We start from the raw sequence: 12,000 nt of genomic DNA, 5'->3' as shown, positions 1-12,000 counted from the left end.
TAGAGAAGCGTTGGACTAGCTACCACCAATGAGGTCTCTTAGCTTGACATTTTAGACTAATACCGAACAAAACTGCTTTTTCACTTTAGACATATAAAAGAATGATTGATAAATAAAATTTGTTAAAGTAAAAAAAGTGATGATTGCAAATAGGTTTGGTGGAAATTAAATCCCAGTCACAGAAAAGGTATATAATGACGAAACTTTGTGTAAATAATTTAATACTAATTAATTATATATACTTAAAAGAACACGACACATACATGAATCGGAAGGAAGATAAATTGTAAAATATATAAAAATGGGTAGTTTATTTTCACCAATAATATGTAGCTGCGTGTGGGGTTCTATACGGATGCCTCTTAAGCTGTCAACAATCTTAATCTGTGATGATCCGCCATTAAAAAAAGACAAACAATAAACAAAAACAAATAAATAAATAATGTACGTGTAATAGTTACCGTTATATATATATAAGGTGTGAAAAAACAAAGGAAATTCAACTTTTAACACAAACTATAAAAGGGGCATTTTGGAGGGATTCTAAACCGTAATTATGTATCTTGATGATTTCTGCCCTTAGCTTGTTATAATCAAAGTTTAATTTCTTGTAACTTTGATTTTTCTTAGAGATTATTTTTATTGTTATAGATATAATTAGTTATATTTCTTTCTATTCATCATTTAAATTTTTAAGACAAGAAAGTTTTGTGATAAAATATCTAATGATATTATTTTATTCAAAAATTTAAATTGATAGGAGAAAATAGAGAAATAATTATCTTTAATACGTTTTTTTATATAAGTTTATTTTAGATTTACATGAATTTTTTATAATTTTTTTTGTTTTATATATTTTTTTAAAAGATAACAAGAATTGAATTCTAGATTTTTGTCATAAAAATTTTTGATATTATATCATAATATTATTTTTTTTTAAGTTTAGAGCGATAAGAAGAAGCAAATGAATAATTATATATTTAAAAAATTTCTATAACCAAAACATCTATATTCTATTTCTGTTACTAAAAAAAATATAAGATGATAAACTAAAAATTAAAAAAAATTATATACAATTCACATTTAACAATCTAAAAGAGTCTTTCATTCAAAAGAATTTATTAAAGATATAATTATTTATATATTTTTTTATAAGGTTACAAGTGATTTTGTAATAATTGTGTAAATAATAACTAAAATACTAACAAATTCGCTTAGATAATCAATATTCAATCGGTCAACTACTAACTAATTTATTATTAATTGGTAATTTTGATTTTTTAAATCATTATTAATTAGTAATTATTTAAATTTTATTTTTAAAAAACACAAAATAATCAATCACTATTAATTACAATTATTTAAAGATACCTATACTTTTTCAATACTAAATTATCTTATGACACAAGCATTCCCGGTCTTGGTGGAATTAATTAATATTGTAGTAATTAATGAAGAATGAAATTCTATTATGGAAAACTGTGTTCTCTTTCCTCCCTACCTAGCTCTAACAATATATATATATATACACATAGATACACAGCTTAGTGGCTCTCTATCTATAAATAAAAAAATAGTTAGGTTGATGAATTGATATACATTGAGATGGGGCTTCGAGACATAGGAGCATCACTTCCACCAGGGTTCAGATTCTACCCGAGTGATGAGGAATTGGTTTGCCATTATCTTTATAAGAAGATCACAAACCAGCAACTTCTTAAAGTCACTCTTGTTGAGATTGATTTACACATATGCGAGCCATGGCAGCTTCCAGGTATGTATCTTCTTTTCTTTTCTCAATCAATAAACAACCACATGGATACCCTTTTCTTCCATATCATTCCTTCTCTTCATTCACATCAATTAATTAAAACCTTCTATTTCTATATTCAACCATTTATATCTTCTCTCTCACTCAATAATCTCTCTTCTCGTCATCAATATTTTTTTTACTTTTATATTTAAATCAAGACTAGCCAATTTTTTTCTTTTCTTTTTTTTTTTTGCTTTTTACACTGCTACTAATTAAAAGTAGGTGAAAACTCAGTTGCAGTTGACTTCACGTGAAATTGATAGTTGAGAACTGTTAGATGAAAATTTAGTCAAATCAGTCAAATTATCTAATGACTCTCAGTTATTAACTTCACGCAAAACCGACTGCACTTGAGTTTTCACCTTAAAAGTATTGAACTCTTAACATTTTTTATTTATTTACAATTTTTTACAGCCTTATTCCTTGAATGTTGTGGGTGTAACTACTTCCATTGTTCTACACATTTATTATTTTACTTTATCTCCTTGGAGAATAGAATGATGCAATTTTAATTTATTAGAACTAATAAATCCTTTTTTGTTTCTTCCCTAATCTAATTGATGTTAGAAAGTGAATATTGAAGCCATTTGTTTTAAGCTCTATTGTCATCGGCATGAAGCTTTTTTATTTATTAGATCCATTCTCTTCCTAAGCTAGTTCTTAAATCTTAAGATATTTTTTCCTTCAGTAAAAAAAAAGGGTTAAAAGGGTTCCAGAAATAAAGCATTCTATGTCTATCTAGAATTGGTAGATTATATATATATATATATATATATAAGAGCGAAGATTTATTTTCCTTCAATTATATTCTAACATTACTTCGTTTTATGGTCTTTAATGATTTTGTCTTTTGTATTTTAGTTGCTTGGTTTATAGAATAATGATAACAAGAATAAAAAATTGTATAGTGGCTAGTGGTTGGTGTATATTATATATAAACTTGTTTTCTCCTCTATATTCGGATTATTATTTCTTTAAAAATAATTGTGTGTGTGATTATATCCGCCTTATGTATGTATATATGTATGTATACAGTATTTTTAGAATAATACAGGGATCTCTAGCTAGCTGGCAGATATATATTCAAGAGTAGGTTCAAACATAGAATGAATAATGATCATATTTTATTTTTTCTTTAATTTAGGTATAAACATGGTAATTATATTATTATTTAATTATAACAAAGTTGACAAAGCAATACATTCTTATTAAGCAACCAAAATATATATAGAGATGATTAATTATTATAAAGATAATTATTCACTTAATTATTATTATATGTATATATATACGTGTATAAATGTCTCATTTACCTTTCTTGTGCATGATTCGCTATCTTGATGATTTTGACTCTTTAGCACTCATAAATATATAATTAGTAATTAAATGTTCCCTCAAGAAATGTTAAGAAAATCTAACTTTACACATGAAAAGACATACTTGATCTTTGTTGCGTAGAATAATTAATCAGCCCTCATCTCTCTGATTATATATTGGTGGAAACTCAAGTGCAGTCGACTTCATGTGAAGTTGATAATTGAGAGTCGTTAGATAATTTGACTGATTTGAATAAATTTTCATCTAGCGATTTTTAACTATTAACTTCACGTGAAGTCGACTGCACCTGAATTTTCACGTTATCTATTATTACGATGATCCATGCGCAACATTATTATGAAATATGTGAAAAGAGGGTGAAAACAAGCTAAGGGAGAGGATAGAAAAGGTCACGTATTTACATAAATAGCAACCTTGAAACTTCCAAACACTGTGTTGGTGTATGTCATATACCACTATTCCTCTTGTCACCTTTGTCTGCTGAGATTGGAAACTTGAAAATATCATGTCATTCACGACCTAGTTGACACATGATGCTCGTTCCACACAAGACCTAATTATTGTTATATTATTTTAGGATTAAAATTTTTCTACTAAAACTAATTTAATATTTATTAATTAAGGATTAGATTAGTTCTTTTAAAAATTTACACTGATAAAAGATACGAGTATTCTTCTATCATGGTATCATAATATGATATCAGAGCTTCTACTATCGAATGGAGTAATGAAATACGTGGTATATGCAGAGGTGGCAAAGCTAAATGCAAATGAATGGTACTTCTTCAGCTTCAGAGACAGGAAATATGCGACGGGGTTCAGAACGAACAGAGCGACGACAAGTGGTTATTGGAAAGCAACGGGGAAGGATCGAACGGTGCAGGATCCACTTACGCAAGAGGTTGTAGGGATGCGCAAGACTCTGGTGTTCTACCGGAACAGAGCTCCCAATGGCATCAAAACTGGCTGGATCATGCATGAGTTTCGCTTGGAGACCCCACACATGCCCCCTAAGGTACTTTCCTTTTTCTCTATTTTCAAACTTCTTAATTAATTACTTCTCATACCTTCATATGCATCCCGTGACAAAACTTCATCATCATTATTAACTCTAGTGCAAATTTTGAACTTGATACACACCATCACAAAACCATTATGTTGTTGAATAGTTTAATTTAGGGTATGTTTGGCAAAATAACAGAATTTTATGGATTTAGATGTTCTAAATTTTGAATTATTTTAGAGGATACAGAATAATCTCTCATCTTTGAATAGTTTTTCTCTTATATTTTTTCTTAGTCTCATCTATGAAATAAATGATGAGAAATTACACTTTATCTTCTAAAGTAAAAATTTAAAATTTAGAGGATCCAAATTCGAATTTTATTGTTTCATTTTTTTTCACAAAATATTAAAAATAAAACAAAAACAAAACAAAACCAAATACGTCTTTAAGTTTTTTTCTTTTTAAATGAAAAGACTAGTTTAATTTTAGGTGGAAATTCAGATACAGTCGACTTCATATAAAGTTAATAACTAAGAGTGTTAGGTAATTTGACTAAATTTTTATTTAACGACTCTCAGCTATCAACTTCACGTGAAGTCGACCGCACATGAGGTTTTACCTTAATTTTATTAGGAAAAGTTGTGAAGGGTAAATAAAAAAGTGAGTAGCAAGGGAAAAGGTTTGATATATAGGGTTTGTTTGGCGTGTGTATGTGTGTATTATATTTTTGGTGTGAGGTTAAAGGGTCTTTAAGGAAGCGTGTGTTTGATTACACAGGAAGATTGGGTGTTGTGTAGAGTGTTCCACAAAAGCAAAGAAGAAAACAGTGGCAAACTTATCATGTATGATTCCATTTCCACACATCATCAATCATCAAACTCTATGGCATTGGTATCAACCCATCATTTGAACCCCATCAACAACCATAATGCCATGAATAATTTCCTTCATCACTTCTCATCATCAAGGGATGATAGTCAAACAAATAACGCCAATAATAATAATAGTCCCAAGGGTTATGATGGATATGGCTTCATATGGGATCACATGGATCTTGAAGATCATAGTGTGCCCTCATCAGACTTCCAGGTCGACAATAATAATAATAATATTGCATTGCTATAAGAAGCTAAGATACCAATTAGGTGTATTATTGTATTATTTGTAAATATGCATATTGTATATGGAAAGTGTGAAGAATTCGTTGTTGTATGTATTGATTATGGTGTGTGTGTGCAAGTCACGTGATATGTACTATATTATTCATATATATGCTCATTGTGTAATTAGTAGTGTTAGTGTACGTATTATTGGATTAATTAGGCTCTTTATAATTTTCTTATTTTGGTCTAGCAGATGCAATATATCATATCCTTCTGATAATGTATGTATCCCAGTTAAAAATTATTGACTGTTACACTTATTATATGTATAGTCAGATTCTAAAGTTTTTTTGTATAAATAATTTTATAACAAAAATTTAAAATTTAAAAGAAAAAATATAATTGTTTCAGTAAAATATTTATAGTTCAAATATTATAAGCCTCACATCTCTCATGGATAAAATATTTAGATAGTTTATAACATTCACTGTAAAAAAAAAATGCAGCAATTTATTGTTTAAATTCTGGATTGTTTAGACAGCAATTTATTGACCAACAATAAATCTTAAAATTTTTTAAATTTAATATAAAGTGCAAAAGAGATCTTTGCGTAAAAAATTGTATCTATATCAACCAAAAAAACTTGCTAAATGCTACACAAATTAAATAACTACTGAAATCCAAGATTTTCTCTCCGATCATGGTACTCCAATTTTTAGGGTGAAAAAGCTTCTTGAGTGCTGCCAATTGCTTTAAAAGAAGAGAAAGAGGAGAAGAAGAAGAAAAAAAAAACTGGTTTTACTTTAAAAGCTTAGATAAGATTTTAGGTTCCATAAAAGTTATGAGTCTTAAAGTTTGATTGGTGTGATTTTTTTTAATGAAAAATATTTTTTTAATTTTTAATATATTTTATCAATTTTTATTAATAAAAATAAAAATATTAAAAAAATATTTTTTTAGAAATTATAATTTATATTTTTTAAATATTTTTTATTTAAAAATATTTTCACATAATAAATAAACAAAAAAATATTTTTTATATTATTATACTTAAATATAATTAATAAATAAAAAATATTTTTATATGAAATATTTAAATATTAAATTATTTTTACTTTTTTAAAATTTCTTTTAAGAAAATTACGTTAAAAAAATATTTTTTTTATAAACTCGTCCGAACAAAACCAGTTTCAATTTTTTAACTCTCCGATATTTGATTTTGATTCTTTTGGTTTCTTTTATCTTTTTGATAAATGTTGATACGGTTATTATATAAAATGTTCACATGTCTCATTTTGTCCTAATCTATGTATATAATAAGATCAGAATTTTATTTTATTTTATTTCAATAAATGGTTAAATTTGACGTTCAAAATAAAAATAAAACTAAAATGCAATTACATAACCAAACAGACTTTACAAATTAATATTAATATAGAAAAAATATGAAGAACTAATGATTTTTTAGCCAACATTCAACGCCCGTTTCTCTTTTCTTATAAATGTTTTTTTTTTCCTTCTTAATCTTTATCTATCTGCTATTTTAATTTGTTAACAGAAAAATGTTAATGCCCGAATATACTTCTAAATTGATCTTTAAAAAATTAAATCGGATATTTTAATTTTTAACAAATTTTTATTGTTTAAAAGTTTTTAAAGTTGAAAAGATTGATTCTTTTGTCATTTTAGAAAAAGAGTTACTTATTTTATAGTGATATTTTTGAAAATTAATTATTTTATAATAAAATTTATTAAAAATTTATTTATCGAATATATATGCATATTAAAATTTGATTAAAAGTAATGGAAGAATTAATTTGTTTGATAAAAATAATTCTTGAAAACTATTATTATAAAATAAAAGTTATATGATAAAAGAATATCCAGTTAATAGCCTGTTTAATGGACTTTCTGTAAAGCGAAAAAAAAAAAAATCATTCATCTATCTTTTTCAAAAGAATTTGCGGTAAGTCAAGCTTTAGTAAGGTTTTTTATTTTGCATCGAATTAAATCACATGCTTGATCTCTCATATAAGAATTTCATCAATTTTTTACTTTAAGTTTTATTCTTGCAAACGTATTTTACTATTTTCTAAACGCAATATATAACGACTAAAATATCTAATTTAAAATTTTTTAGAGATTAATTTAAAATTTTACTTATTAGTTTCCTGACAAAATGGAGTTTTAACCTTATAAAATTAAACAAGCTAGAAAAGAACAGAGAATAAAACAAAAAAATTCATAATTTTGCAATCATATTTCAAAACATCGTTTGAGCAATATAATTAACTTTTGAATGAAGTCTAAATTTTCCTGCTTTATTTGATAAGAGCTAGCATCGTCCGTAATATGATGTAAGTATATATGTGTGTCAATTTCTGAGTATTTAAAAGGATGACAAATTAGAGAATTTATGTCGTCCATATATCTATCTTATTTTGTTTAATTTTCTTTATTTGTATGTTAGTTTGGTTTTATTGTCATGATGAGTAGATGGATGGAATAACACACTGTCTAATAATAATTAATATAAACATCTTACGTTGTCCACTTGTGAGGTTGTTGATTGAAGTTCATGAACGTTAGACTCACATAAATAAAGCAATCTCTTAATCATTGATGGATGCGTTATCTTGCAAATTCTCCCAATTTCTCAATTTTACTCAATCCACTAGGAGCACGGATCATATTATAAGCATTGGTTAAAACTCCAAAAAAAGAAAGTATATAATTATTATTAAGAAAAGCATAAGTAGACAATGAAAATATTAAACAATGTGAACAATGAATATATCAGATATTCAATTCAATAGGTATACAGATGATTATATTGATTATTTTTAATTGGATGGTTATTTCTTTTGATTCGATTTATTTATGCACAGTTAACAATGACTGGATGTTCAATTCACTAAGTGTGAAGATGGTTATCCTAATGTTAAGATTTAGAAAGTAATTTGGGAGTGAAATATTTTTTTTTACTTTATTACGTCAGTTTTAAAATCTATTATTCATATTATTTACAAAAGTAATTGTTTATGAGACCGACCTAAACTTTGAAAATATAGTGTGTAGTTGGGTGTTATTAAATAGTAAGAGAAAGATGCTTTTAACAAAAAATATTTTTTAAAAAAAATTAATATGTTTAGAAAATTTTTTTAAATAAAAATAAACAGTAAAAAAATTTAAAGAATATTTTTTAGAGGAAAACACAATTCTCATCTTTTTCGTTTTTTTAAAAAAAATCATTTTTACTTTAAAAAAAATGTTTTACCGTAACAAATAAATAAAAATATTTTTATATCGTTGTACTCAAATATAATTGATAAATAAAAAAATATTTTTATATAAATATCTAAATATTAAATTATTTTTACCTTTTAAAAATATTTTAAAAGTAACACTTAAAAAATATTTTTTTAAAAAAACTCACTCAAAAAAACTCATATATATATACATAGAGAATTTTATTATACAAATTAAAAGTGTAAAAATGAAGGTTTAAACTTATATCATTTGCAATATTTAAGTATTTTATCTACTAGACTATTTATATTTTTCAATGCTTTTAATCTTTTTTCTTTTGCTTGTTTATTTATTTATTTTTAAAAGATTTAATTATTTTGTTGATCCCTATAATTTTACCAAATTTTCAATTAGGTCCCTACACTTTTTTCTTTTCAATTAAGTCCTTATATTGCTTTTAATTTTGTAATTAGATCGTTACTAGGTAAAAAATAGTAAAGTTAACTGAATATTTATTCCGCAAATTGAAGGTATCTAGAATTAAGAATATAATTAGATCTTTGATCACATATTTTTTTAAAGAAATATTCTGTTTATTTTAGTATTTTTTATATAAAAAAGATCAAATTACAAAATTAAAAGTAATGCAGAAATTCAATTGAAAAACAAAAAAGTATAAAGACTTAATTATAAATTTAGTAAAATTATAAGGACCAATAGAATAATTAAATCTTTTTAAAATTATCAAATCTTTTAACAAAAATTAAAATAGACAAATAATTTGGGTCAATAAATTTTATTACAAATCTGATTTATTAAGAATGAAACCTGTTCGATCGGTTTCCACCTTACTCCTATGTATTGATTTTAAAGTGTTTATATTACTTAAATGATAATGCTTTCAATTTACAAGAGGTTCTTTACATTTCCTCAATCAAATTAAATAGATTTTCTCAATTAATCATTGTTAGAGTCTAATTGATCACAACAGCTATATTTGTACATTACATACAACTTGGATTTAAATATAATTAGCGGTTAATATATATTATTATTTGGAAGATGCTTTTGATATGATGTATATGTATATAAAATCATTGTTATTATTAAATGTATCTAATTATTTAATAAATAAGAAATTAGTTAAGATTATTATTGAAAAAAAACTTGAAAGCATAACAAAGTGAAAATATTATTGATGTATATGAACAATAAAAATCATCCTCTTAGACAGAAGTATGACAATAAAATTGAGAGAATAAAAACTACTAATAACAAATTCTAACAAACAGATACCCATAAGATTTTTAAGAATTGAATCTATAATTAACTATAACTAACTAACCTCTTTATTCTCAACTCATAAAAAGCTCTATTAAGCTTGCAAGTCTTATTAGTGTTCTTACTCTCATAGCCATGTTGTTGTTGCATGTAAATTTGTACCTCAAAGTTTTCATTTAGAAAAGTATTGTTGAAGTCAAATTGTCAAAGAGTCCATCCATTTATTTGTTAGAGAAATAGTCAGCATAATCCTTAGAGTAGATGGTCAAATTACTAGACTACAAATTTCTTCATAATCAACTCCTTCCTTTTAGTGATATCCTTTATCTACAAGTTTGGATTTATACTTCATGATCTCTCCCTTCTGTTTCTTTTGATTGCATACACCACTATTTGTAGATGGTGGCAGGAGAAAATTTCAATTTCACTAATAGAAATTGGTTGAGGATGTTCTTGAGTCTCATGATTGATCTATGGTATTTGAGATAAAGATTCATCTTGTAATTGAGCATGGATGGGTGATTCTTCAGATTGCTCAACATTAAGAATAATTGGTGTTGGGGATATTTCATTTGTTGCAGAGGAGTTTTTTGTAACTTTAGGAAAACTTGAGACACAAACATCAGTAATTATCAAGAATGGAATCTATAACTAACTAACCTCTTTACTCTCAACTCCTATAATAATTATCATAAGTATTTTATTTTTTATATACTAGATCAATCAGATGCACATGTACATTATTGTACTTTTCTCACATCATACGTTATAGAAATTAATTTGGTTTTGCTAGGTAGACAATGACCTTTGTGAACAATGAACTCTAAAATTGGCCTAATAAGGTAAAAATACATTCCACTCCCAAATTATCCCCTAAACCCTAATTTTTACTATCCAAATTTTAACCATCCTATTCCTCCCCCATTTTGACCATTGAGCAGCCACACTCTAGAAAACCCTATCGCCGGCAATGCAAACTGAACATCCGGCGCTACCCACACGCTCCTCCCACAAGCTTCAGGGTCGTCCCTTTACGGTGGTCGCGCGGTACTACCCTTTTCCCGCGCCCCTCCCTCACACCACCGTCAAACATCGATCGTCGCCGAGGAGCTCTCAGTCGCCGTTGTTGCGTCGCCAAACTTCTGCACCCGGCGTCGCACTGTGTCGCACTGAACGCAATGCTGAACGCTATATCTTCTTCTCGCCGCCTCTGGTTTGACGTGAACGCCCCCCAACGCCAATGTTCCCTCTGCCTGATCGCTGCTCCCAAAGGTCAGTAGTTGGCTAGATGTTTATTTAATGAATAGATGTTCATAAATGGATTTAGGTGATGGTTGATTCAAATGGGTGTGATGCCTGTGCGCAAAGGTGTATCTATTTGATTTCTTGGATTGATGTGGGAGAAAACAACTCGTGATTGTTGCTGAATTCTTGGTTTTTTACCATTTTGGTTTATATATTTTTTGAATTTGGGTTTGGTTTGTCCAGGCATTAAGTTATGCGGCATGGATGTTCGACTGGCATGTTTTTTAAATTCGTTGCCCTATTGAATTTTTATTGGATTTAAGACGGATAATTATATTACCACGTATACGGATGGTTGGTTTAAATTCAATATATTAATGCTTGTTTCGGTTGAGTAATTAATATTTGGCTAGTATTAGTTTATGAATTTGTGGGTTACGAGCGATTTAGTACGCACTTCATCCGTTGGTTACGGTTGGTTTTTTAAAATTGTGTGACATGAAAATGTAAAGATAATTTCTTGTGGTTTAAGTGGTTACATATGTTTTAGCTTAAAATATTGTTTGAAACTAATTATGGTTAATCTAGAGAAACCTATATGTATATGGTTTTGGATTTGGGTTGGATTTTTTGTTAGTTTTTTTTAAAAACAATAGAAAATGGAATATACTACTCCGCCAAACCTTTAATGAGTTTGTATCTTACCTTATGATTGTGGAGGTTCAATTTTCACTTCTTACAATACGAATGATTATTTTACCACATATACAGATGATTGGGTTGCATTCAATAATTAAATCTTTGTTTTAGTTGAATGGTTGATCGTGTGCTTGTTTTACTTTCTTCATTTATGAGTTACCATTGGTTTATTGAACACTGCATCACATAATTAGTTCTGGTTATGTGAAAACGTGTTAGAGGAACATGTAATTAAGAATTAGTCTTCTTCTAAGTGGTCATAATTT

At 27.0% G+C, this 12,000-nt stretch overlaps 1 protein-coding gene across 1 annotated transcript; it reads left to right on the top strand.

Moving 5' to 3' along the window:
* The first annotated feature begins 1,558 nt into the window (after positions 1–1,558).
* LOC130936328 (protein CUP-SHAPED COTYLEDON 3) lies at positions 1,559–5,564 on the top strand. Its single transcript, XM_057866383.1, has 3 exons — positions 1,559–1,774; positions 3,901–4,166; positions 4,935–5,564. The coding sequence occupies exons 1-3, from the start codon at positions 1,606–1,608 to the stop codon at positions 5,280–5,282; spliced, it is 783 nt and encodes a 260-aa protein (XP_057722366.1). The 5' UTR covers positions 1,559–1,605; the 3' UTR covers positions 5,283–5,564.
* Positions 5,565–12,000: the final 6,436 nt, after the last annotated feature.

The sequence above is a fragment of the Arachis stenosperma genome, chromosome 6 (assembly GCF_014773155.1).
Source record: "Arachis stenosperma cultivar V10309 chromosome 6, arast.V10309.gnm1.PFL2, whole genome shotgun sequence".
Lineage (NCBI taxonomy): Eukaryota > Viridiplantae > Streptophyta > Magnoliopsida > Fabales > Fabaceae > Arachis > Arachis stenosperma.
The sequence above is the reverse complement of the archived record's forward strand: the minus strand, read 5'-3'. Positions and strand labels throughout refer to the sequence as shown.